Below are 27,980 nucleotides of genomic sequence, written 5' to 3'. Positions count from 1 at the left end.
TGCTTAGGAAATATTTTAGAGGAACTCATGTGCTGCTAGAAATGAACCTTCCAAGTCCCAGCCTTGTCCCTGAGCTCAGTTGGAAATACTGTGCCGAGCACAGTCACAGGGAACCTAATGCTTGTGGAAGTGCTGTCATCACTCACAAGTGATGAAACGACCACAAAATACTTTGGAGCATATTTTTACAAGCAGCAGCATATCAGCTCTTATGTCCTCATCAAATTCCAAATCAAGCAATTACCTTGCAATTCCAAATGGCAATATTATTGTTTGCTTCATTACCTGCTGTGCTTGCTAATGCTGTTTGTGCAGGATGGTCACTATTTCTCCAGCTTAGCAGCAGTCATGTTCTAGCAATGAGCAAAAAGACCCATTATCAGCCTTCCACAGCACCTTGGATCTCTTCAGGATGAATAGTGCAATATAAATGTAGAGGATTATTTAAAAACCCATTGCAAACACTTCTAGCGTATTAGCCATAATAATACTCTGGCTGTTTTATTTGGCAATAATCCAATTCCTTCATCAAGATACAGTACCTGTGCATGTACTTGCAGACCAACCGACTGGCTCGTAAAATAGCAGGGTGGCAAAATTATCAGGAAAAACAATGATGTACTTTTATATTGCTGTAAGTTATGGATGTGTAATAAAAGGGGAACATGAAGTTCTTGAGCCAGTAAGCATAAAGGTGAGGGGTTTACAACAGCTGTAAGTCCTGAAGTGTGCATTTAATACTGCACAATTTTTAGCTGTTCAGTCTGATTTTTGTGTACCTGACTAATAACAGTAAAGGTGAAGCAGATAATGTAAGAGTTGGTAACTGTAGCAAGACAATGTTTTCTAAGAGAAAAGAGCAAAGGGAGATGTGAAACACTTCAAATCAAAAGTAAAATTGTACAGGTCTCCATAAGAGCACAATATAGGTCAATACCTAAAGTCACAACACACATGGTTTATTTGAAATCTGAGGAGTAATCCATAGATTTCACTTTGATATTTAAGCAATATAGCCATAATAATACAATGAAAACCAATGTAGTTTATATGAGATTTAGTTTCTAATCTAGTGCTTATTAACAAATCTGCAGCCACTCTACAAAGGAGGAATGAGACATGGCAGGGTGCCAGCATTGACAAAAGCAGATATATCATATTCATTGGCACCTCTGAATTATATATGTATATATAAATGTTGATAATACTCATCACTATTAACCAAAAATGATGCCTGGAGATCCATACAACTGGCTGCTTGTTAAAACTTTATTTTTCAACCAAGCATTTGTTTGACATGAAGAAGACCTCCCTGGAAGGGTTTGCTGAGTTGTGCCCTTGTGCTATCAGTGGTTGGTAACAAGTTTGGGTGTTGGTATGCTGTGTGTCCTCAAGGCTGGCAGAAATTCTACAAAGGAGACTTGTACTGGGCTCCAAACTCGGCTCAGTCCTGGAGCAGAGCATCTTAGGTTTAAGTACCATGATTTTTAGAAGCATCTCCATGAATGTATTGTGATGTTCAGCCTTTCTCTTGCTGATTCAGTTAAGCATGGAAGAGGGGCAAGGTGATCCTTCACCACCTTGCCAGCTGCTTGGCTGAGTGGGTGGCTTGCCAGCTGAGCAAGACCTTCCTTTGCTCCTGATTGTTCCTAAAGAAAAGCCTGGAGAGGAGCAGAACCTGATATCTACATATGGCTCAACTAATTAAGAGCTGCTTTAGGCATAGAGCTAATCAAGCCTTAGAGCCCTCTGTGCTGCAGATGCTTCTTTTCTGTAACCACAATGGGGCTCCGTCATTCACCTCCTGTGAACTGTGGAGTTCTCCCATCACAGCCATTGGCACCAGGGAAGAAAGTGTTACTCAACACAAGCAAATGTGACAGCAGCTGGGTCTATGGTTAAGTCTAATCTGCTCTGAAGTGAGAACTGACATAGGCCTAACCCTGCTGGATGAGTCAGTGGCAGAACCGGGGTGAGAAGAGGAATCCCTCATTACCAGCTCTGAGATATAAACACATGCCTTCCCTCTCTGCATTCCCAACCCTTCATTAAAACAGCGGTAGCAGTTAGATTTAGTTTATTTTTTTTCCTCAAGATGAACTTTCACCTATTTTTTGAGTTAGGCAGGAATCCTTCTTCTCCTTGCCTTGCTTTTCCTCAGCTTTCTCTCTTCCCATAAAGCACCAGAGTGTCAGGCTCCTCATATTTGCCAATATGAAACAAAAATTGCTAAGAAATACAAATGTTACATGTTTGCTTGGTTGCCCCATACCTGTCACCTGCAGCTCTTGTAGCTGCACTTCATTCTTTGTGGGGCACTGCAGCCCCACATGAACATTTAAAAGCTGTGAGTCAGGCCTCCAAGAAAAGTCATGCATGACTTAAAATCACAAGGTTGATCAAAAACAATAAAATGCATATTTTCAATTTGCCTTTGGGTTTTTTAAGGTTATGAGGCACACCCATTTCAGGTCTTCAAGCCCTGATTTGCAAACATTAAGGCTAGAAATTCAGGGTATTCATTTGTCACGAGCTACACATAATTCTTGTTTTCAGAAAAACAGGAAATATTATAAGACCTAATGGCTAGAATTGGCAGCACTGGTGCTGACACTGAATGTACTTACTGAAACTAAATGTGTGCTTTTTTCCTCTCCATCTAGAATGAGGGTTTTGCTTTTCACTTCAGCACAATGTCACAGTGTTCAGATACATCAAACTACTTCAGAAAGTGTAGATTGCTTTTGCTGTGGCTTTTAAAAAATTGCATCAATGAGTTGGCATTGGATGAAAGTCACAGTGGCGTGGAATGTCCTCAGATTCTGCACTTTCAGCCTATGTGCCACTGATCTGGTTTGGGTTTGGCGTATTCATTTCACCTCTTCACACAGCTCCATATACTTGGACTGAATACCATTCTGAATTTACAACATGAAAAATAAGAAAAAATAAAGGAAAGAAGATTAATTTTATTTTTCTCATTGTAAATTTTGGACGTTACAGCAAGATGGTCAAATGGCTGGACTTGGCACATCCCATCCTCCAGATCTTCAGACTGAACCTCGCTGGCAGCTTCATCCCTCAGGTAAACAGGACTCTGCAAAATGACAATGCAGCTTGTCTGGGCAGGGGACAGGCCACATCCCAGGGTAAATAATGAGCTCCCTCAGGGGCTCATGGCCATCACAAACATCACCACCTCCTGCTTCCTGTGTGAGATGCAATTCCTAGAGCTTGTGTTCTTGGATGCAAAGAGAGCACTAATAGTACCTGCCAAAACATGTGGCCTTCTCTTGGAAAAAAAGGGTGAGAAAACAAAATATATATGATAGATGTTAGTCATGTTGCTTATTGCACTGTTGGCACACTCTCCACCTGGGGCTCCTGTACTCACATCCAGGATCTGGGGATGAGTCACACATACTGCATATGCATTTATGGGCAATCTGGGCATACACAGAACATAATGGGAATTTCATGATGTCCCAACTTGCTTTTGCTTCCCTTTGTGCAACAAGATGTCTGCAAATCCTAGACAGAGCCCTTTTTCTCTGAGATGAGGTTGCTGAATGGAAAAACATAGCATGCCCACAGGGAGCTGCGTGTGTGGAACATGAGGTTTTTTGCTAGAAAAATAGACTAGTGTTGCACATTACTGCTGACCATGTGGCCTTGGTGATGATTTTCTGAAATCTCCAGATTCTGAAGTCATGGTAGCGCTCAAGAATCTTTATTAAGCACAAATCTTTTAGCCTTCACATTTGTAAAATAATGCTGGTTCCCTGTGATTCCCCAGCATATCAAAAAGTGAAAACAAATAAGAACACACTGAACCTGTATTTTGAAGACTGAAATTCTGCAAGCAAATCACATGGCTTTGGGGGACCTGAAATTATTTTTGAACAGCTTGTGTTGACAACTTTCTAATTTTCCTTTAATAGCTGTGTCTGTGCTTGTGTGGTTTGGCTTCCTACACCTTTTCTAATAAAGCTATCAATGTTATTTTGTATATGTTAAACTTTGTTTTATTTTTTTCTTCTAGTTCTTCAGTCACTAAGAGGAGATAGTGTTTTATGCAGGGCAATTATTCAGGCACTACAGGATGAAAATGTGGACTGTATTTCCCTGGGAAATAAAGTTTTCAGACAGTCTTTTCCACATATGGAAAAGGAATGAAAGCTTCAACACTGCCTGTTCCGGTCCCCTGCTTGCAGCAATAGAGATGTTGGTTTGTTGGGTTTTTTTTCTTGCTCAAAAACAGAAGGATTGTTAGAAACAAGGATTCAAAATGGAAGGCCAAAAAAGGCACAGTGCTAACATAAGATGTTGAAGGGAAAATGTTTGTTAGCCTTCAGTGGTAGTGTCTCACTTCCATGAGGTTGTTTTACTGCAGGCAAAACACAACAACACAGCAATTAATAAAATATTAAACATTGCTTAGATTTTTAGAAGGACATTTTTATAGTTCTACCAGGTGCAGTGGCATTCTTTTAGTTACCTGGGCATGACAAAGAATGCTTCAAAGCTGAAGTGTTAATTCTTTGCTATGCATTAAGACAATAAAGGTATCAGGGAAGAGAACTGAGCTGCATGTAGAAGATTCTGATCTGTGCACAGAAATGGCCAATGAGGTTTGTTCTCATCTCCTCACTGTTATTACACTGCTAACAGGTGGAAATAATTTTGAAAGGCATAAAATAAAGTCATAAAAAAATCACTTGATTTATCCATCAGATGAATTCCAAGTACTGATGTCTTCCCAAATGCTGTCACTCTGCAGTGTTTCCTATTGTCTCTTACTCAATTTAATATCTGTAACACTGTAAGGGGTAACATGCCCAGTCACCTGCTAACACCCACCATTGCCTTCCTCCAGACATACACTCAGACATTTCTCAAGACCTTACCAGAAGCTCATTCTTCAGGGTCAGAATCAGTCCTGACTCCAGTGAAGTATTTTCTACAAGTGGTGTCAATGAGAAATCAAACCACATTTTTTGGCAGTTAATCAAGCTGTCCCCTGAGAATTGTGAGTGTAAATACTTGCCCCTATGCTAGATCTGCTCTCTGGATGCTGGTTAGAGAAATGCTTCCTTAGCAAGAGACGGAGCAGGAGAACACATCTGCCATGCCCTCAGCTCCTGATGACTTCAAGGACAACTAAACTCATCCCATCTTTATTTGCCTTCTGCAGGTCCTCTCTCTTCTTCAGGACCTGATATAATCCTACATAATGAGCACTCTTTGACACTCAGCAACTCACAACATGAGGGATTATAAAATAGAGAAGTATTATCTAACATCATGGCAGAGAGAAATTATGAATTTTGCCCGAGATCATACAAAAGATCTGTTGTAACACTCAGAAGAACATCGCAGAGGAGTAACTTTTTGTTAGGGATGGACTAACACATACGTCTTTAATGTTTATTATTTCCTGTTTTACTTATTACTCTGCTTTCTCTGATTTACTCAAGACTTAATATTGATTTTGAACTGGGATGTTTTCTTAGTAGGAAGCTTTCTTGTTTATGGTTTGTGTTTCTCCCAATCCTCTCTACTGGTAGTATGGGCTCTGGCAGCCCAGCTCCAGCACAGTTAGCAGTAGTTTTGTATATGATCAGTGCTTCTCATGGTATTTTCTGCAGACGTTATTGTAGCATAAAATAGCACAAAAGGTTGTGTGTCTGTACCACAGTTCATAATCCAGCATTTTAGCACCAATGCATCTCCATCACTGCTTTAAGCTGTGAGCTGGGCCAGCTGAATTATAAACTAGGTCACCATCCCCTTCTCCAATCCCTACCAGACAGGTGGAAACATCTCAGGGAGAGGAAGATGCAGAGAGAGGAGGGTGATGAACCATATCCTTCGGTGGCCAGGCCCACCAGTGCCCACCTGGAGAGGTGTGACCCAGAGCTGAGATCACTGCTCTGTGGGTACACACTGCACAAGGTCTTCACAAGCTGGCTTGATTACCAATTATTATGTTGTTAAAGTCAGAGTTTGGCATGGGCTATGACTCAATGAATATTATTCTGATTGGTTTTACAGGCTCAGTGATGGCTGCTGGTGGCACAGCCTGAGCTTCAGCTGAAGGTGTGTTGAGCACACCTGTGTTACATAACAGCCACATCAATGCCTGCCATGCAGACATAACTTAATGTTGACATTTTCAGCTGTATAATTAGGTATGCCAGCAAATGAACAGCAGCAGTACTAAGCACTATTCTTTCGGAGCTTGGTGTGGGGTGTATAAATATTTTGCCTTAGTTAAGGAAAAGAAATGAGGGAAAATAAATATTCCCAAGCACATTCTGGAGAATGCTAGATAAAAGAACAAAGCAGAGTATAAAGCAGATTTTACAAGGCAGTCTTTATGAAGACCTTACATTACTTACACACCCTCAACATTTTCATGGCTGAACTGCATAGAAACCCACTATATCTTCACATGCAGGACACTATATTCTAGGAGCTGTGACTTTCAGAAATACCAGAGTTTTTAAGAAAAAAGGAAAAAATAAAAAAACTGCAGTGCTCTACTGTGGTGTGTTGCTCTCTTTCTGCAGAACTTGTTCTTTATTGTGGCAACACTTATAATTAACATTTCCCACAGGAGGGAAGATTTTGCAAGCCTGTAAGATGTCCCCTTTCATTTAGAAGAGGAGAAGTAGAAAAGTAAGGAGGAAGCAGAGAGAAGCAAGCTGGAAGAGACGTGTGATTTATTGCTCTTCAACTGTAGACCTGTCAGTGATCCAAATCCTTAATCTTGTTCTGTGTGTACTTTTCTCAGGAAGTCCATTGGGCATTTCCTGTGTGTAACTCAGGTAAGTTGCTAGTATGGCTTTTTAATATCTCCCGGGCTGTGCACAAGACATGAAAAGACAGTATAGGGAATCAGGCATCAGAGTTTCTTCATATTAAATTAAATTAAACAGTATATCAGCTGAACCAGAACAGCTTTTCTAAAATGTATCAGGGATAGAGTAGGAATAAGGATGGACAGGTCTCTGCTCTGATTCTGTCACTGTGGTCCTCACATAGGTTACAGCTGTGCAGGAACTGCTCAAATGTGATACTACCCAAGAGATTTCCATCTGTTCCAGGAGAACAGGAACACGATACCTCTCCCTCTCTGCACCTTCCTTCTCCCTGTGTAGAGTGCAAGGAGCACAGTCTGTCACCTGTGTTCACTAGTAATTCCCTGGGAAACTGCCAGCACAGGGGAGAGAGATGGATAGACTCTGTCCCTCCCGATGTGATACAGTGAGCGAAGTACACTGCAGAAATGCAGGAAGGCTGAGCCAAATTTCTGTCTGGGAAGACTTGGGAATTTCTGTGATTGCTTCAGAACCCTTGAATGAAAGGTACAACCCAAAGGCAGCCTCAGCTATCAATATTCCAAAAGGCTTCTTTTCTGAGGAAGAATACCAGAACAGCAGTAATCCCATCTCAGTTTGATGTCCTCTGCCAAAGTTAATGAGAGAGCTCAAAGCTGATTATGACACCATACTTGGATATTGTGGGACAAAAATATGTGCTGTAGGTATATTAAAAGCCTCAACTTCAAATTTCCTAAAGAAAGCCTACAAAATCTCATATGCGTTTTGAGGATCTGTGAAGCTACAGAAATGTCCTGTTTTATAATTTTCTCCAGTAGAACATTTTTTTTTACTCTATCAAAATCTAATGACATTTTGACAGAGAAGAATATTTGTCTAATTTAAGGAAACACTGATCAAATCTGCTTTGCTGTAAAGCGTTTTATCACCTGCAAATTTCCAGCCATTCAAGTATCCAAGACTGCTTTAGAAAAAGACTTCAGCCATTATAATTTTACAAGGAGTAACTGCTTGGAGAGTTTTGCAGAACAAATGGTTTGCTTCTAAGCAATCAAAATGATGTTTTAGCTTCCCTAATGAGGTAGTTCCCTCAAGGAGCTGGAGAATACTGACACCAGATACTCCCTCTGTTGTTGCAGCAGATTCCTCTGGCATTGACAAATAGCCTATCTGAGCTAGCAAGGTCAGATGGACAGGAACAGAACAAACAAGAGTGCCAAACCCAGAGTAGTCTGGTGCTCCTGGCATTCCTAAGCAGGTGGGAAGACAGCTCAACAGACATTTCTGTCATTTGGGACATTTGTACCTAGATCCTTGACAGGTGCTTCAGGCGTATTGTTTACTTTCTAGACACCAGGATGTGTCCAGGCACTGAGTTTATTCATGCAGAACAACCCTTTAAATCCAAGAATCCAGTGACACAGTATGAGCTAAGAGCTCTTCACTCATGCAGTGGAGACAACAAAAAGTTGCAAAAGCAAAAATTGGCTCAGAGTACCTTCAGGGATGCATTAAATTCTGCTGGATTTAAAGGTCTCTGAAGGAGTCCTGCTATTAAAGGATCATCAAGCAGTGCTACCCTGATCTTTGCTCCCCTTAAATTTCAAGGACTAGAGCAGAAACAAGTAGGGCCAGCTTTCCTGAGTACCTGGAGACTTTTCAGAGGCCAAAGCCATCCTGTTAGAGCATCTCTGGTCCCTGTGTCCTCACAATTTAGCAGCTGGTCACCAGAGCAGTTGATAGCCTCCAGGCTTTCTGTGCAGTGACCCATTTGTGGAAGGGTTTATCCATATGGTAAATGGCTACTTTAATGTTACAGAATTTAGCAGTCCAAATTTTAAATAATAATTAATAGTAATTAATACTCAAACTCTGTAGCATATACAAAGCACAGACGTGTTTGGAGGGTTGTGTTATGGGCAGGACTGGGGAGCACAGAGAGCTTCCCAGTGAGACTGGAGTTGCTGTGTTGATGACTAGACATGGACAGCGTGAGCCACTCCTGCCCTGAAAGACTTTAGTACCTACACAGACAAAGCAGATGCGGGAGAAGAAAAAGCACAGAGGTACAAAATAACTTCTTTGCCTAAAGTTACTCATCAGCCCACAATAGCACACTGTTCTCCTGAATGCTCAATGAACTATTTAACATGGATATTAAAAGCTTAAGTGGGGAGTCATTAGGGCTGTAAAGAGCCCCAGCCCAGATTTCTAACCAAGGCTATCTAGAAGGAAGCTCCCAGATTTGTAACCACGTGGCAACACAATCTGCCTCATTTCCAAAGACGTTGAGCTGCCCGGTGGCTCTGACTGGAACCAGAGCATCGCTGCCCGGAGGAATCCCTCCTCCCTGCGCTGCCCTGAGCAGGAAAAGGCAGCGAGCAGCCGGGTTGCTCTCGGCTTCAGCACCTCCAAGGGCACCCAGGGGCTGCTGGCCCTGAAGCGGTGCCACCCCTGCGGGCAGGGCAGCATGGACCTGGCTCCACTGGCATTGTCTGATGCCTGGCATCCCACTTGCCTGTTTTCACAGGTTTCATCCATTAATTCTCAACCTCTACCTGTGCTTTTACCTATTATCCCTGATGATCACTCAGTTTTCACCAGATTATTTTTTCTCCTATCTTCTGAGAGGCAGAAAAACAATTTGTTATTTTTAGGGATGGACTCATGTCTCTGATTGGGAAACCACTATACAGAAAACAAAAGCAGAGTATTAAAGTTTTGAACAATATGATGGTTTTTATTCCAACCATTTTTACAACAGACTTGATGAGTAAGGCTCCAAAATGCCATACGTAAATGCCAAGAAACTGGATTTTCATTTCTTCTCCTTTTTTTTTTTTTTTTGATGGGAAATAGTCCCTGGGTTGTTTTGGAAAATGAATGCTGAAAGCTGGAAATCCTGATGGTAATTGATGTTTTTTCATTTCCACATGTGCATCTTTCTTGCAAACTATGTAGCATCAGCACAGTAAATATCCTTTATGTAATTTAAAAGTAAAATGCATCATGGAGCATGCTAATAGAGCTTGATGGTAATATCATATAAACAGAAGCATGAGGGAGTCTGAAAAAATCCTGGGCAAATTTCTGCTCTTGGCTAAAATCCTACAACCCCCTTGAAGTCAGTGGCATTCTGGGCTTGCAAATACAAGCAGAATTTGGACTCTAATTCTGCAAATCTCTGAATGTGAGCATTGCAATGGAAAGCTGGCATTACTGCTCATCAAGGCCACTGCCAAATAACTGCTGGGCCCAATTTCCAGCAGGCCTGGGTAGCTGAAACTCCAGCTCGTCCTGTTAGAATAAGACTTAGAACGGGGGTCAAAGTACCTGTGGATAAAAAAAAATCCAGTGAGACTCAGAATCAAATAAAAGAAAATTTAAGATTCACGTGTTCAAGAGAACCTCGTGCTTATTTCTTTTGTATTTTTATAGTCTGTCTGTCAGGAAGCAGGAGCTGATTCTGCTCTCAATAAACCTATGGTGCAAATCTCAGCAGAGTCAGGAACTGCACACTGGGCCCCAAACAACAAGATTAGAACTGAAATGATGATAGCACTTAACACCAGATCCAAAGCCCACTGAGGTGAAGAAGAGACTTCCCATTTACCAGCTCTGAAGATAAATCTACCTCAAAATGAATACATTACTAAGATTCCTCTAGTGACTTCTAAATCTTTAGCAAAAGAAATAACAAGCCACTATAGCAGAAGCAAACATAAAAGGAGCCAAAGGAAAAGGTCCTTTGTGTTAGCAGATAGATTAAATGGATTTGGAAGAAGGGAGTAAAAATCAGAAGAAACCTCTTTAGAAAAATTGTGCCCATATTTTCTAAAGAGGTATAGGAATAGATAGTCCTTAAAACCGTGAAAATAAGTTGTGCTGGGGAATGAAGGTGATGAGAGCATTAATATATGAAAGCAGATCTGAGTAATGTAGGTCAAGGAGAATAAACACCGTTCCAGTTGTGACGTTACAGAAGAGGAAGTAATGTTCACTGATTACCACTCACCATTTTGCCATACATCATCAAATCACTGGCACAGCTGGGAAACCTTTCACCTCTCTCCTGGGTGTTTCAGCTTGGACTGGTATCCCTTGCCTAACTTTTTGGAGTTTCTTTTGGATTTCTCTGTCAAAGCAAAATGATGCCTGGTAGAATGAAGTTGTTCCTTAAAGAACATCCCACTGAATATCAGGCTCCCCATGCTGTGCCCTACTGAGCATTTGTGCACTCTTAAACATAAAAACTATTCTGATCAACCTCAGGTGGACCAAAAGCCTCCAGCTCCTTCTCTGCAGTGGTCCACAGAAAACAGGATTCTGTTTGCAGCTGCTGGCTCAGAATCACTTTTGACTTCTTCAGCTGATTTCAAAGCCAAGAATGCCCTTCTCTGGGTGGTTAACATCTAAGCCATTTCTCCCATTATACACTTCGCTTTTACTTATTAGCCTACATGACTTCAGCAAGGTTTTTTAGCCTATCAGTCCCTAGATCCTCAAATGAGAAAACTGAACACTATTACTTCAATATTATGCTTTCCATTCACAGTGGAACAACACGTATATTTAATTTTTAAAATGCATCCTTTATTCTACCCCAAGAATAAATCTGGCCATCTTGTTTGGGACTTTTCTTCCTCAGAGACAGCTTGACTACCGGTGGTTTTTTTAATGCAAATGCCATAAAACTTTGTGTTCCCTATTTTCCTAGAGGTTGTTTGCCTCTTCTGAGCTGTGGCAGCTTTTGACTGTACCAGACATAGTGATTCTGAATGCTCCAAAAACCCCACTTACTCCAGCATTAAACTGAGTTTTCTCTTTTCAGCACTTGAGAACTGACAAGCGTCACCTGCAACTTGAGTAAGATCACATTTGAACATTCTGCTGCTCCCCCTTGACATCTGATGCCACAACTTAACATTTGTTGCACCATGTGTCGCTGGTCGGTAACTCCTGGCGGGAGGTGTGTGTCTTGTTCACTGTTTGCATTTCCCTTGTACTGCCGCTGCTGTTCTGCCAGCTGCTGTGCTGGTCCCTCACAACTGCAGAACAATCAGCTGGCCTTTTCCTGAACACTGAGGATGTTGTGCCCTACTATTCTGCATTTATATTTCCAATGATGAGATGAAACTTGACACAAAGAAAACAGTCCGAGAACAACCAGAGGGAATCAATTCGAGGTTTAAAAAAATCATTTTAAAAAGAGATGATCATGGAGAGGCTGGGAGGAATGCAATCATCACTCCCTGCAGCTCCTTATGATTACTGCCAAGACCATGAAAGTGCTCCAAATAATGTTGTGGTGAATGCTGTGATACCCACATGCAATGCAGGTCATCTTATGCTCATGCAACCTGGCATTTGGAAAACGGATTGCATCAGCAAAGACAGCCAAGACTGAATAATCTCTACCAAAATAGCTGTAAAGCTATGCTAGCACTTCCATGCTGGTTGCACCAGCATTTTCTAGTGTTGATCCAAGCTCTGATATTCAAAACAAACAAACAAATAAGGTGTTTTCTTCCCTTTTAGTGCTTTTTCCATGTTTATGGCTCTACTTACTCAGCTCTCAACATGAGTGATAGCAAGCTCCTAGCAATGAGAAGCCTCTGCTTAGATTTTATCTTTACTGAAATATTTATGTGTCCCCTTGCAATGCTGGTCTGCTCAAAAGAAGACCCCAAATCTCTTTGCAGTACCTCTAGGAAGTCCATGATCCTGATGGTTTCCATTCCAGCTCAGTATATTCAGTGATTGTATGAAATGGGAACATGTTTTACCTAGCCTCAGCTTCTCTGGCTGCATGACTGCACCCTCTGCCTTCCCTCCTCCAAAACTCTGCAAACTCCACTCACCTCCTGCCAGCTACTCTAGCCTTGGCCCATTCCTCTCTCCTAACACAGATAAAATTCTCCTTTTATTTGGCTTGTTCCATGTCCCTGGAATCCTGTACTCCATATCTGCATCAAGCCACTCATCGTCCTTAAATCTCACCTTAAAACCTCCCTGCATGATATGGGCTGTGACAAATGGGGAAAGTGTATTAAAAAAAAAAAAAAAGCAAAATATATCTTTATGTATCGGGTGTGAGATGGAAATGGTGTGCATGTAAAGAAGCTGTAGTGGATTGTCTCAAAGCTCCACAAGGAGAGAAGAAAACACAAGCAGGTGACATCATAGTTAAGAGACTCCAAGGCCACCGCTGCCTTCCCACAGGGCGAGGGGCCTGAGGACCGAGCCCACAGCGCCGGGAACCCCGCCAGGAGAGACCTTCCCCTTCAGGGACCCGAAGGGCAGAGGGAGCGGCAGCAGGGGCCTTCATGGGTATTTTAACGCAAAATGAGTTTATTTGTGGGGCAGGAGGGCGGCCGCTGCCCGCTCGCCCCGCCGCCGCCGCGTTCGCCTCAGGTCACCGCTGCGGGCGGGCCGCTGTCCCTTTAAATAGCATTCTCTGGTTCACGTCGCCGCCGTCGCCGTGCCATAATTACTCGCGGGCCGTAGCGCCGCCTCCCGCTCCCCGCGGCCTCCCTGCCCGGGCTCCGCCAATCAGCGCCCGCCCGCGTCACTCCGAGGGCAACGAAACACGGAGAAAGGGGAAAAAAAAGTTTGGTGCGGAGCGAGCGGGGCCGGCGGGCGCGGCGGGCCCGGCGCAGGTGAGGCAGCGCGGCGGGCCGGGGGCGGCCGCGCCGGGGCTGCGGCCCGGCCCCGCACCGCGCCGCGCCGGGGGGACGGCGGCCGCCCGCCCACTGGCCCCGGCAGCGGCGGAGGGGCTGCGGGGAGGGTTCCCCCTTCGTACCCCCGAGCCCCGTACGCAGCGGGCGAGGGTCTGCGGGGCGACGGCGGGCGCGGGGCCCGCGGCGCTTTCTCTGCCTTTTTTGGTGGTTCCGTCCTCCTCTCCCCACCCCCGGCGGGCGGCTGCGTGCGCAGGAGCCATCCCGGGGCAGAGGTGTTTGTACTCGTGTCCTTGGGTGGGAGGGAGAGGCAGAGCCGGCCCTCCGCCAGCGCTGCGCCGGCCGGGCCCGGCCCCGGCCCCGCACGGAACCGGCGGCGGTGCCCGCCCGGCCCGGGGCTCCCCCGGCCCGGCCCGCCCCGGGCCCGCCGCCCCCCGGGGGAGCCCAGCGCAGCCAGCTTGGCTGCTGTGGGGACAGGGTGCCATGCACTCCGTGTTGTGCCGCTCTTGTGGTTAAACCAGGGGTTAAGGCTTGTAAAGTCTGTCGTACTTTGGCGTTTTGCTTTATGAGAAGTTATTGTTGTTGTTTGGGTGTTCGCTCAAGAAGCCTGTGGGATTTAACCCAGTTTGCCTTCTGGGCTTTGCCAAAAGCCTGGAGTGATAGATAAAGGGTGTGAACATCCACTCGTGTTTCCACAGGATGTTAGGATTGGGTAACCTTAGAAAATAAAAAGGGCAGTTACCTTAGTGCTAATAACAACAGCAGCAACAACGAAATACAGAAGCTTCCACCATATGTGCTGGTGTAATGTGGAGGCATTCAGCAAAACCGTGGTGGTTACTTCACCCCCTGCATGGGCTGACTTCAAGTGCGCCGTTGTGTTCTGAAGTCCATTCCCGAGTGTTTGTCCAGGCTTGTCCTATAATAGGTGTCATTGCATAAGAGTTACAGGGGGCAGAGAGTGTGCCGAGTTTCTTTCACTCTTCTAAGGTTCTGTGCTCACATCTTAACTGTGCCAAACTCTACACTGAAAAGAGAAGGGCACAGCTTGGTAAGCTGCCCGGTGAACTTCAGTGAAAAAAAAAAATATTCTCTTTTTTCCTCCTCCTTTCAAGTAAATGTTTTTGTTTGTCTTGTGTCGTCTTAAATAATTTTTTGTACAGAGTGCTAATCTTTCTCTGAGCTGTGGATGGTGGTAAGTCAACAACTGAGGAAGTAAATATGTCAGTTCATTCCTTTGTCTCTTGTCTGTCCTCTAACTTTTACAGCTTTACTCTTTGAATTTTATCTGGTTTGTTTTTGTAGTGCTGAGGTACCTACACCAGTTCTTTGCTATCACCTAACACAGAACAAGGGGACTGGCTCTTTTCTGATCTGTCTTGTATTTGTTCAGGCCAAAATAAATGTATAATGGGAGGATTTTTTGTTCCTTATGGTACTGAATTACAAAGTCTCTTACATGTCAGTGGCATAATTCCTTGTGTTTATTACTTTGCAGATAGAGAAGAAGTGGGAAAACTGTCTCCTGTATATATTTCATACAATACCTCTTAAAATGTTTGTCTTAAAAACCTGTGAATCATGTTAAATTTATTTTAATCTGTTACTATTTAACTTCTTGACTAATCATGAATTTATGGCAAAAATTGACAACATTGTATATGACAGTATATACTTACAGGAGTGTGATTGAAGAATGCAAGTTTACATTTCAAGTTCTTGTTACTTCATGGTCTGAGATGGCACATTCAAAACCTTACACAAATAGCTTGGGAGAGATAGTGGCAAGTTATCAGAGGGAGAGTAACATTAACACAAACTACTGAAAAGTTGCTATGGTTACAGATAAAGGTAATCCCTGTTTCTGTGAAAGTGTGTCATTTTGTAACAGCTGTATTAATCAGTCTGATTTCTGAGAAAATTGGAAGTATACAAACTTCTGGCTCCATTTCCTTAGCAGTTAATTGCTATGCACTTTTTTTCTTTAAATACTGAATGGGCTGTGACTTGCATTCAAGATACATCATTTGACCCACAAAGATTATTATAGTTTATGTATAAATGCACTTGGACTATGCTGAATTAGATGGAAACTGTAATATACTTATTTTTGCTCCACCCAAGAGATACCTGATGTCAAGGAAGTGTGTTTTAAAATGTCTGGATCCTTTTTCAAGGACTTTAACTGAAACAAGTGATGCAGCCCTCTGTCACCAGAGACCTTGGTTGTGCAGCTGTACAAGCTACAATTCCATGTTCTGATTGAAAAAAAAAAAAAGAAAAAACACCCAGCCAAATCACACACCCCCCAAAAAACCTCAACAACCACCCCAAAGCAAACCCATATGCCAGCTGCTGAGAAGTTGAGACCTGTGAGGAATGTCCAGCTTTACAGGCCAGGAGGCCACAGGGCAGGGACAAATTATTCTGTTAAGGGATTTTTGCCTTTATAGAAAGAGTTGGGATGTAACATGCTGGAACTTCAATAGTATCTCATGTCAGCTAAGCTTTGAGTGGTTTGAGATAGCTGCTAAAACAATCCAGTGGGATGTGTCTGTCTGGTGTGTCTGTGCTGCTGGCCAGACAGCTCAACAGACCTCTGTGTATTTACCACATGCACCCCTTTGTTGTTTCCAGATCTGATTATTGCAGTGCAGTAGTACATCTGGGATTGAAAGCAGCAAGAGGAATCTCAAAAGTTCAAGATTATTGAAATCTCATCAGTCTGGTATGTTGTTCTCTTCAAACTCCTGGAATAGCAAGTTGAATTCTTTGTACATGAGGGCCTCCTTAGTTACAGCTAAGGATAAGTTTCCTGCTAGGTTTCTAGGATCTTGGCTTTTCATCAGCAATTTCATTATCGGGAAGTAATGTGCTACTAAGAGCTATGAACTGTGTATTGTTAGGCTTCTGTAGAAGATTGTTTTTGGTAGTGGTGTTTGAAGCAGGACAATGAACCCAAGCTCTGGGGACCTTCAGTCAACATACACTCTGAACTTGTTTTCATCTTGCTTATCCAGCTTGGAAATTCCAGGTACTTTTGCAGACTTTTAAAACTAAAGTCAGGCTGGAAAGGAGCTACTGCTAGCAAACTTTGCAGAGACTGATGTATTGAAGAACATATAATATGAAAAGGAATGTTTGTTTCTTCACATAGGGATTTTTTTCCCACTGTCTTTATGTAGATATGGCACTTATGAAATAATGTGTTTTTTTAGGTTTGATAAAAAGCTTTATAATATTGTCTCAGAGTTAATTTCTCAAATGCCAAAGTTCTGAAATTCCTACGCTAATGTACTTTTAAAATTGATATATTTTAAGAAATACACATCAAGTTTGGGAGCTATTGTTTATAAATAGGGTTACAGCATCTGAGGGTAATATTTAACTTCTCGTGTGAAAGGGATGAGAAGTTAAATATTACTTTGAAAACTGTCTCTAGTAATAAGAAAAGCTAAAAGTCTAAACTATAGTAATAATTATAATAATAAAAAAATCAGCATGGTGTAGTGCAGACATCATTGACAACCAGAGGGTAAAGTCCTTTTCTCCAATGTCAGTTCAGTGTGTGTATGCAGCAGATCAGTTTCTTTGCTACTTATTAACATGTACAGAATCCAGGAGGTGTAATGGATTTAGGACTGAAAACCAGGTGTAAAATAGTGAAGAAAAGCTCTTGTGGTTCACACTGATCTGCTGGGACCTGGATTGAGTAACCATCTCTTCATCTAATCCCTGAACAGCCATCACATGTGGCTTTTGATCACTACTATTCTTGTCTCTGTTTGAACTGGTGACTTACAGATGGAAGGCTCTGTTCCTGATCTCTTGAGCTGTCAAGGCTCCCAAACTTGCTGTCTTCTGTGTGTGTAAGATTACAGAACAAATGGCCTTTAGCTGTTCTGTGATTACCGTAGTCAAATGAGAGTCAGGTGCTCTCTTACTGCCCAAGTGCAAAGTTGGTGGCAGCAAACTGATTTTTTTTTAATGCTGCTGTGAAAGCTTCCCTGCTTAGTGTTCTTGCAGCTGCAATCTGCTGTTTTCCTTTTTTTTTTGTATTGCTACAGACATTGTAATAGGAGCAAAGGCTTAACTTGAGCCTGAACCTTAAAATGTGCCTGTGCCATTTTTCCAGAATGTGTGTGTGTTTAGAGGGAAAATAGATGGCTTCTTGCAGAAACTGAGGCTGAAAATTAGGCTTTTTAATCAAGTTTCACTACATTTCCTTCAGCATGGGGTAATGACTTGAATAGCATTTTTTAAATGTGTGGATTCCCAACATTTAGATACGGATATGTTTACCTGTGATTCCTAGTCAGTGACCTAAGGGTCAACCATGAATCTAGTTTGGATACCCCACTTCACAGATGATGTGGGGATCTTCACTTTTATGAGGCTAGCAAAGTGCTCTTGGGGCTTTCTTATTAGGACAGTTAGGGTGGGTGTGTTTTGGTTTTAAATGATATGGGGTAAGAAAATCTGGGAGGCCGGTGCTGAGTTTGTTTTGCATTCCCTTTCTGCTCTGGGTAAGCCATACACTTGCTCATCAGAGGCTGGCCAAACTTCTGCCAGCTCAGAGACTCAAGGCAGGTGGAAGGGGCTGATTAGCACCAGAGCTGGTTTCAGGAGTTGCCCAGACTGCAGGGCTTGAGGGGGGAAGAGGTGGGGAGGAAAAGGGATGGAACATCTCCCCTGTAGTGATAAGAGCTGCTAGTTGCATGTGTGACAGAAGCATGAGCTGAAGTGTGGGATGTTTGATGATAAAAATTATTTTTCATTGCCATTACAAGGTGGTGAGACTGCTGTGGTAGCAAACAGAGCTGGAGACTTTGGAATACTATATTTGGTTTGGGTTTTTTTTCTGCTTCTTCTTTTTAAAGTATCCCAACAACAATGTTGACTATAGGGTTGTCGTGTCTTCTAGCACTTAGCAGTTTGTTTGATATGATTTGTGACTTGTGCTGCTGTTTCTATGGGCCTAAAGTTAATGTGCTCTGAATTGAAGCTTTCCAAGATTGGTTCCTGAGATACTTTATTGGTCTGTTTTGTTTGTGTGAACTGTGTTCTTGGTTTTGATTGCTTAGATAAGGGTTGGTCAAAAAAAGTGTCATGCAAGTGTGAGTTATGCTCAGGGGACCCCAGATCAGCTTCCAGCTGTGCTGGCTTTCACAGGGCACTGAATTCAGATGCAAGGATTAAGGTCTGGTTCTTTCAGTTTATATTTTGGGTGTTGTGGGGGAAGTTATGTGAATATTGGTAATTCTATTCTTGTAGTGTTTCATACATATCAACTTATAACCAATTGCTGCTTTTCAGTTGTACTTGGATTTGTGGCATGATAAGTTGCTTTAAAATAGGTAACACAAAATGTGCAATTTCATCGTTTTAGCAGAAGTAAATATCCTTCCTGAGGGTGTTTTTTATGCTCTTTTTGGTGTTATCACAGCTCAAGGGAGCACTTAACTGTAAATATTTTCCCGATGTTGCGCAGTATTTGCAGTAAAGCAGTGTGCTGGACTGCCTTGGACTTCATTAATCTGTATGTATCAGGGAAGTTAAAACTTCCCTGTTTAGTGATATTGGTAGTGGGTGAAGTAAGGGAAGGCAGGCAGTTCCAGCACTGGGAAAGGTGACAAGAACCAGAAACAAGTTCTTCCTCTCTGCCTTCGCACACAACAAAAACAACCCCAATGTGCTTGTGCTGACAAGTGCTTTATCTTCCTCTAGCTTAATGTTTTTAGTTATTTTACGCTAAACACGTGAAAATATTTTATGTAAGGCAGCCTTGCTACCCAGATAAGTCCTGTGTAACTGTGATGATACTTGTGGGTGCAGGAGGGAACACTGACTGTGTTCTGGCTCTTCTCTGTGTTGCTTGTTAGGATGGGGCAAGGTTCGTCTTGAACCAGGTGTTCTATCTGCACTTGTGAAATATTTGTTAAGCCTTGTTTTGCTTTTACTCATCTTTTCACTGGATAGTTGTGTAGGGAACCACATCTGTGTTTGCACGAAGGAAAAAGAACCGCTTTCAATCTAAAATACAGGTTTTTGTGTAGTGCTGAGGGGAAACTGTGCCGTGAGAAACGCTGCTGTCATAGCGTGACCAGAATCTCTGCGAATTTGTTCAGTCAAGTGAAGCCTGAATAAGCACAAAAAGTTTCTGGCAGAAACCGTGGTACCTTGTGGGATGGAGACAGTCACTTCCTGCGGAGCTCCTGCTGACTCATGCTTTAAATGGGTGGAAGTCTTTGGAACCGGCGACCCGATGTATTTTTAGCCGGGGTTACTAATTTATATAGTGTGCTCGGCCTCCCAGGGTAACTCCAGTCACCCTTAAAGCGCGGGTGGGCTCCAAACCCACAGCTAAATTTATCCCATAAGTGGAGCAAGCGGCAGTTGTGTAATTGCCGCGGGAGAAGCGTTCCCAGCCCGCTCGGGTGTTATCCTCTCTTCCGCCGCCGGTGCCGGGAGGGGTGGGCGGCCTGCGGGGCCCGGGCTCTGTCCCGGGCATCGGTGCCGGGAGGGGTGGGCAGCCTGCGGGGCCCGGGCTCGGTCCCGGGCTCTGTCCCGGGCATCGGTGCCGGGAGGGGTGGGCGGCCTGCGGGGACCGGGCTCTGTCCCGGGCTCTGTCCCGGGCATCGGTGCCGGGGTGCGCCCGCCCGCGGCTCGCGTTTGGCACGGCGGCGGCGGGGCGCGGCCCCTTTAAGAGCGCGCGCCCGGGGTGCCCGAGCCCGCCCAGCCTAACCTGCTAGCGAGGAAAAGTTCTTTACGTGACGGGCAGCCCTTTCCGCCAATCAGCGGGCGCGGCCCTGCCGGCGGGGCGGGCCTCAGCCGCCTCGACCAATAGGAGCGGGAGGGCGGGCCCGTGCCCACGGTAGGTTGCGCCGAAGTGCAGCTCCAAGTGAAGTTAATCTGGGGTGAAGCGAGCAGGAAATTGTGGAGACCGTGTTGGTAGGAATTTTGCCGTTCTAATCGCGTCGTATGGCGTCGTTCCGCCCTCCGGGGCAGTGGAGTTCATGTGCGTGGGGCTTTCCTTCGTCGTTTCGCTCTCTAATGATGGCAGGATATTAACATTTATGCAGGGAAGCAGAACAAAAGGGCTCTTTAGACAGGAAATAAGGTGCTGAGAGACTCAAACTTGACCGAGTTTCTTTTGTCATCTCTCGCCTTGCACCGGGTGTTCTGGCGTGGAAGAATCGAGCGGTTCCACATTATTTTATGGAGAAATGTTAATTCTAAAATAGCGTGGATAAAGCTGCTGTTTTGGAGTTACACAATGTTACAGGAAGAGAGCTCGATTTTAACTCTAACTTCCCTGATTCTGATGAGATTGGAGGTAACTAATTATGACAGCTGCCGTGGGATTATTCAGTGATAGCATTTGCTCCAAGTCATTTGTCTTAAATTGTCCTTTGTTGTATCACTGAAGGCTGCTGTGCTGTTGTCTGTGTGTTTGTTCTTGATGAGAAGAATGTCTCGCAGGTCTTTAGCATTTAGAACAAAGGTATGTAAAATCTATGTAAAACAAGGCAATTTTTTCCTCAATTTTAATCAGTTTTGTAGGGTGTCTGGGTCTGTAAGAGCTCTGATTACAAACACAGGCAGGAAAAATGAAGTGTTACTGCTCTGTGTTGCAGCTATTACCCTTCTAGCTAAGAGGAAAAAAAAGTGGGGGGGAGAATTTTCTTTTTCCTTTGGAATTGGTCTGAATCTCTTTGGAAACCTGTATTGCTTAATGGCAGCAGGTGTTTTATTTGAGGGAAGATTATTTTCAGTTTCTGCACCAGTTATATCATAGGTGGTATTTTTAGTGACACTTTATGCATCTGAAAGGGCTTCAGGAACAGGAAAAGTATGAATTGCCATGGGTGGCATGGGATAGGGTGAGAGGGAGGAGAGCAGGAAGTGGCGAGGCAGGAAACGGTGGGGAGGGTTCTAATGAGAATGAAGACTTTCTTTTAATTGTCACCCTTTCTATATTAGATGAGGCCACATACAGAACAAAGCTTTCAGATTGGGAAATCTGTTTTCTTACTTCCCTAAATACTTCCTGTTTTTATAAAATCACTTGGGTTGATACACAGCTGCTTCTGGGAATTGGAAAGAAATACTCATGTCCCCAATACTTGTTGAGTCTAAGAAGTTTGATGGGTTTTGTATGATTAGTCATGGTGATAGAAGAATGGATGTGAAAAAATTGAGCAACAGTCTTTCAAATGACCGTGGAAAGCAATTGCATAGACCTTTACTGAATGTAAACAAGTGTTATTTTCAAAGTATAGCTCGTTCTTTCAGTTTTACATTGAGCCATTGTGTTTTCTCTCAAAATGCTGGGTATAGATTGCTTTTTTATATATATATATGTGCATATATATATCAGTGTCTTGACACACTGGTGTCTTGCTATGGGCCAGTGGTTTATAGGTCTGAATTACTAATTTGCTCTTGCTGCCTTTATCTATTTATGCCATTTTTAAATGTCCTGCATTGTATTTAAACCCTGAAAATGCTATTTTAGAATGGGCAGTGACTATATGTGGTCATTAGTAGAGAGCTGGGATAGGTTTCTTGTACTGGGTCTAGGACTAGTATACATAAGTGTTTAATACCTAGATATTAATTTCTTAACTTCCATGTGATGCTAGGCCTAAGACTAAGTGGCTACATCAGGTGTATGAGGTGAGGGCAAGAAGAGTTAACTGAAATTTCTCTAAACTGATGAGTATGTGTATTAGAATTGCTGAAACTAAAGGAAGCCAACTGAAGTATTTGTGTGCTATAAAACACTGCGTTTAGCCAAAAACTGGTTTCATTTAGAACCAGATAAAAGCTGATACATGAGTCAACTTGTTTCCTGTTGCTTGATCGCTGAGCAGCCATGTTTCTTGAGTCCCCTCTGGCCCCCAACTTAGGGAAGATGTATTATCTGGGACCACTTTTGCTGATTTATTCAACACAGGAGTGAAATGCTCAACTCTCTTGCCACATGTATATAGTTCTAATGCAGGCTGTTTGTAGAAAGCAAATCTGCCCTAAAGGATAAACATACCACTTTGCTGGCACAGCTGTACAACTCCTGTATTCAGGCTACAGCAAATGTTTCTTGCCTGCATTCAGACCGTAGCTGGCAGGACCCGTGTTGTCCCCACACAACGATTGGTTGTTCCAGCATTTCTTGTTCATAAAAACCTTCTCCCGCACATGCTCCATCTGCAGATCTTAAACACTGTGAATGTGTTGTGTGCTGTGGGATTTATGTATCTGCTTCTTGTGCCAGGATGGAATATACATCTCTGATGTGAATAAGAGAGTCTTAAAATCCACTGTAACCCTGTGTACAAAATGCAGGACCAAATTTTATCTCCCCTCTTCGTGACGGAGGACATCTGTGCCCTACAGTCCACCAGCTGCTGGTGGCACTGCCCAGTGTGAGGTGGGTGGCCCAGCATGAGCTGAGTGGTGACCCTGCACTCCGGTCCTGGTCAGTGCTACTTGGAGCAGGCTGTGTGCCTGCCATGGGCTGACCTCTGTAAAATATCCCCAAGCCTTTGGGAGGGCTGCTGCCCACCCTGAAACCAGGAATGTGGGATATGCATCCCCCCTGTTTGTTGGGCCCTCTCTGCCAACGTGGGGCCTCCTGCACCTCCCAGCAGAGGGGTTCTGTGAGCACTGCAGGCACAGTCAGCTAGGCTGGCTCAAACTGTTCTCAACTCCTGGCTGGAGCCAGCCCAACTGGCTCTTTTCCCCTTCTCTTCCTCCCCCTGTTTCCCAAATGGTTCAGGGATGTTTCTGCTAATTGCCCTGTGCCCAAGGCAGCCATACCCAAAAAGGGACACCTGCCCTTGCTTTTAGCTGGGAGGTTTGGCCTCTAACTGGTTTTCTTGCCGTTTCTAGGAAAGGGGTGAGCTGGGAGGCGGGATCAGCACAGGGCTGCTGTTGCAGGGCAGATTGGTGCCCAGGAACAGCCCTCTCCTGCAGATACAAGGGCTCCTCTGGAGATAGTTGTGTGTCCTCCTGTGGTGTGGAGCTCGCTCTGGGTGGGGCAGATCATCTGCCCAGTGATGTTTACACTGTAATAAGGTTTTGTGAAAATAAGCATTTAATTGCACATGACCTACAAAGGAATAAAAATAGTTGGGATCAGTTCTTGGTTTAAAATCCATTTAATAGAGGCATGAAACATGTTTGGGATTTTTAAACCTGCTTTGTTTTTTTTGTTGTTTTTTTTTTTTTCTTTTACCTTTAGAAGTATCAGGAACATTAAGTCTTCCCTGTTCTTGTTGGATCTCTCAGATGTGTCATAAGCTTCTCAGCCCTTAATTGAAGGGGTGGGGTGATATATTTTTAACAGATCCCTTCTTCCAAGTGTGTTTATAGGGCTTTTGAGCTAAACAGAGACTAGCTAAAACAAAGCTTTGACAGTGCAAAAACTGTTTCTCCTTAATCATGTTGGGACTCTTTGCTCATTCTCCAGTTGTTGAAAGAAACTGAGGTTTTTTTTCATTTGAGAAGTAACTTTTTTGGCTATTAAATTATGCATTAAGAGGGAAACTGAGTTAAATCCTAACCTGATCCATCTTCTGCTCCATTTAGATCAACTGAAGACAGTATTTTGAGTATTACTTAGACAAATGAATACACTTGTTTGAGTATTTCCTAAAAATAGCTCCTTTTTAAGCAGCAGTTTTATTAAAACCACAGTTCTTCCTTTAACTCAATGCCTCAGCAGTCTTGCAGGAGCTCAGACTGTCTCTGTGCTGAAGACCACCCCTGCTCAGCTGTTCTGCCCTGCCAGGATGTATTTGTGTCACAAGACTCTAACCTTCAGGATATGGTATTTGTCAGTCTGAAACGTAATAATCCTGTATCTGGAGAACTAAACTATAAACAGTGTGGCTGGCTTGGCAGGCCCTGGCAGCCACCCCAGCAGTTTAGCTAGCCCAGGGTTTTAAAACAGCACTGCACCAGTGTATCCTGTAATTCATGATGCTAATATAACTTTATCTGTGTGAAGGATTAGGGAGACAAATATAAACTTCATAATCAAATTGGAATGGGAGCTTAAGAGAGGTATTTCTGAGATATAAGTTAGGTGTTTTGGGCTCGTTGAAACATTTTACATTGTGTGGGTTTTTTAAGCAAGCCCTGAAGTTTTCACCATTAGTTTGAACAATGCAGGAGGCTGGATGATTTTCATGTGTGTGCTGTGGAATATAATTGTGTTGATGAAAGCAGAATATTGCATGAGAAAGGCAGGTATTTTCCATTAAGGTTTAAAATATGTTTGCAGCGAGAGAACCACTGGTTCTTCAGGCAAAAATGTAGCATTCTGTACCTAAATTGGACATATTAATGTATTTTATACAGAACACTACCTCTGATTTAGATTGTGAGGAGAAAACATTCAGTGAGTTGTTGATCTTGCTAGTTTCAAGGATGGGGTGACAGGGAGGATACAAGACTGCAAAGAAGGATAAAATTGTTTCTCTACTACTCCTTGTATGAATTTTGTATGAATTCAACATGTTTTTCTAAAATCAGCTGCAATCAAGTCCTTGATGCAATGCAATGTTGTCATTCTGTGCAACAGGATGACCTTGCATTGGGATCTGCATCCTTATCAAGGTAGAGGCAAAAGAAGTGGTTGTGAGTGTTAAACTGAAAGGTTTGAAGATTGCTGTCCTTGCCCAGCTCATTCAGATTCAGGTAAGGTGCTTATCAGGTAGCTTTAGTTGCTGATACCAGAGAGTTTTCTAAGTGAATTTCACCAGACTTCTCATGTTGGGATTATGCCATCCAAATATCATGCTAGTATGGCATGCTGTTGGATATTGGTGTCAAGTCCTTAAATTATTTTGTAGGTATTAATTAGAATTAGTTATCAAGCAAATGTTGTTCTCCAGGTGAAAGGTGACAAGAAAAGTATTTATTTTAGTGTTTTATGATACCAAAATATTTGATTACTAATATGCAAAGAAAGAGAAGAAAATTGTGGCAACATGGAAGGACTTCACTGAAATGCTTTTTAGGGAAAAGACTTCAGAATTGCTCAGTAGAATTGTTTTGAGTATCAGCATATTTTCATGGGGTTTGTTTAAAGTATCCTTGGAGAGGAAAGCAGCACTAGTAACAATAGGTCAAGGTAAGTGTATTACTATTAGTTACATAACAAACAAATTATCAGTTGTGTGTGACAAACCATGCAGGGGCTAAAACTAGTGCTGAGATAAAGGAGTGTTTGATTTGTAGATGGTCTGGTAGCTGGGCATGACTTTATTGCCTTCTTAATAAATCCAGTCAAACTTGGTGCTTTGAGTGCATTTAAGTGATTTTAAAGTTCTGTGCATAGCAGTGGAGTAATTGCTTTAATTTTTTTTTTCAGTATAACAACAAAAAAATCTCATTTCACACTCCGGTCACTTGGTTGATTTTGTTGCCTTCCTGCATTTGCTTTTCTCTTGTGGCTGTGAAACTTTTGGCTCTTGCCTCTAGTCTCTCTTTCTGCAGGAATTAGCTTATTCTGCAAAGTCATAATGTGACTGTGACCCATGGTCTTAAGTTTATACCTAGTCATTCTGTATATAAATAAATCCCTGATTAGTTGTTACCTACTTATCCTTCTGTCTTCAACCTCAGATCCCACACTACAAAATCAGAATGCTTGGAACATTAGTCTTCTCTGAATAATACCTGTGTCCTTGCTGCAGCTCTGACACCTTAATTTCTCAGACTGTCAAGGCCTGAAATGAAGAATTTTTTAGAACTTTTTTGTATGCCCTGAAATCTCAGCCTGGTGAACTTAAACAGGGTGGCATATGCAGTGTAAAACGTGCATTGCAGTGTTGCTGGGTTTCCTTGAGCAGCTTCGTTTTACAATGGGACAATTGATTTTTGAAATGCAGGCTTATAGGTTAAAATTAATGGTTTTTTAATGTCAGGGATACAAATATTCTTCAACAGTTGTGTGGGGATTTTTGCCCTCACAAAAGGAGTGTGAGAGAGAAGGGATTTCTGGGAAACTGTGTAAGGGCACTGGGCTTTTCTCCAAGCTGTAGTGAGGATGCTGTTCTTGTGGAGCCAGCGTAGCTGAAGCTGCTGTGCCTGTGGCTGCATCCTTAGGCCAAGCTAAAGGGCCTTGTTCTTGCTGATAACCCTCCTGTTTCTGACCCAGTACCATAATAAAAAGGAAAAGACTTAGTTCTTTTTTCCACTGTTTCCTGATAATAGCCTTGTTGGCCATAGTTTGTGAATGGAAAGGAATGAGCATCATGATAGAAAGCCACATGTTGTTGACAGTTGAAGCTCAATATCCTGTGAGCAGATTTTTTTCTCCCCATTTTTATCCATTCTGAAGTGTGACACTGGCTTTATTATGCCAAGCAAAATAGTTGGTGATCTGGCCTGCATTTTCTACATTTGTGTACTTTTCCTTTATATTGTGAACTTTTCTTTCTCTAGAAAGTGTTGTTACTTTGCCATGTGTCAATCTGTTCTCTGGCAGAATACAATCACTCTGGCAAGAAGATAAAAAGAGACATTTGATCTACTTAAGGAGTTATTGTTCAAAATTATTCTAAAAATGTAAATTTATGTTTACGTGGCTTGAGGAAAATGGGGAAATCCCAGGGCACTACTTAACAGCTTGGCCATTTTGATTGCAAGTCCCTCCTGTAAACCCATTTATGGCTTTATTTTTCCATGTAGAATTGTAGAAGAAAACTCTGTACAAAGGTAGCACAGTAATAAGTGGGGAGACAGTGGCATCCAGCCATGCTATTTTTAGGTGATTGTCTTCTTAACTTGCTGATCTAAGTGTTCTGGACAGTGAGTGGGGGAGACATTGTACTAGAAATGTGTGCTCACATAGTGGAATCTTGTCTGGAAATAGAATGAATAGCAGACTTGGTTATCAGGAGGGCAGTTCACAGAGTTGTAACTGGAGTATTCTGTAGGTAAAAGGATGCCCTAGTGATTAAAGCACAATGTTTGCAATGCAGACTCTTACTCGAGAGCTGTCAGCTCTGGCTTTCCCCTCAGTTGAGAAACTGAAATGTGTGCAGTCTGTTCTGTATGGGCTTAAGGAGGAAGTGTAAAAAACTATTTTCTGTTCCATGATGGCAGTGGGGGAAGAAATACCAGTTGTCCTCAATCAAATTGCTTCCAGTATTTTTTTAAGCTTTCCTTAAGCAGTGACCTCTCCATCTAAGCAAGTGGTGGAAAACTTCAGAAGGGAGAGTGTCTCATTGCAAATTTCTGATAATTCTCTAGCCCCTTATCTGTTAACTTGACACTTGGATAGTTAAAGCTGACACAAGGCAACTCTCACTAATTCACACTCTGACCTCCTGGTGATGTGGGCCTTTTTCTTTGGCTTAAGCTATAAGTGAGGCTATGCCTTAAATTTTAGTTCAGCTACTAACTTGGTAGGTTCACCTTCCTGCTGCAGTGCACTGTTAAC

The 27,980-nt window shown here is 42.9% G+C and overlaps 1 protein-coding gene across 10 annotated transcripts in view; it reads left to right on the top strand.

The window, feature by feature from the left end:
- The first annotated feature begins 13,159 nt into the window (after positions 1 to 13,159).
- The window catches only part of ZFAND6 (zinc finger AN1-type containing 6), a 36,776-nt gene continuing 21,955 nt past the window's right edge, over positions 13,160 to 27,980 (top strand). Inside the window, exons 1-2 of one of the 10 annotated variants that reach the window (XM_030281092.4) lie at positions 13,351 to 13,504; positions 16,160 to 16,250. Coding sequence is in view for 1 of the 10 variants with exons in the window: in XM_030281091.4 (XP_030136951.1) it covers positions 20,539 to 20,540 (2 nt within the window). In the remaining 9 variants the exon portion in view is untranslated. Of the gene's footprint in view, positions 13,176 to 13,350; positions 13,505 to 16,156; positions 16,251 to 19,979; positions 19,996 to 20,342; positions 20,541 to 20,573; positions 20,859 to 25,208; positions 25,229 to 27,980 lie in introns of those variants that run through there. The other 9 variants (XM_072933715.1, XM_030281097.4, XM_072933709.1 and 6 more) reach the window with 9 other exon arrangements.

This window comes from Taeniopygia guttata, chromosome 10 (genome assembly GCF_048771995.1).
Source record: "Taeniopygia guttata chromosome 10, bTaeGut7.mat, whole genome shotgun sequence".
Lineage (NCBI taxonomy): Eukaryota > Metazoa > Chordata > Aves > Passeriformes > Estrildidae > Taeniopygia > Taeniopygia guttata.
This window is presented reverse-complemented; position numbering and strand designations above follow the sequence as displayed.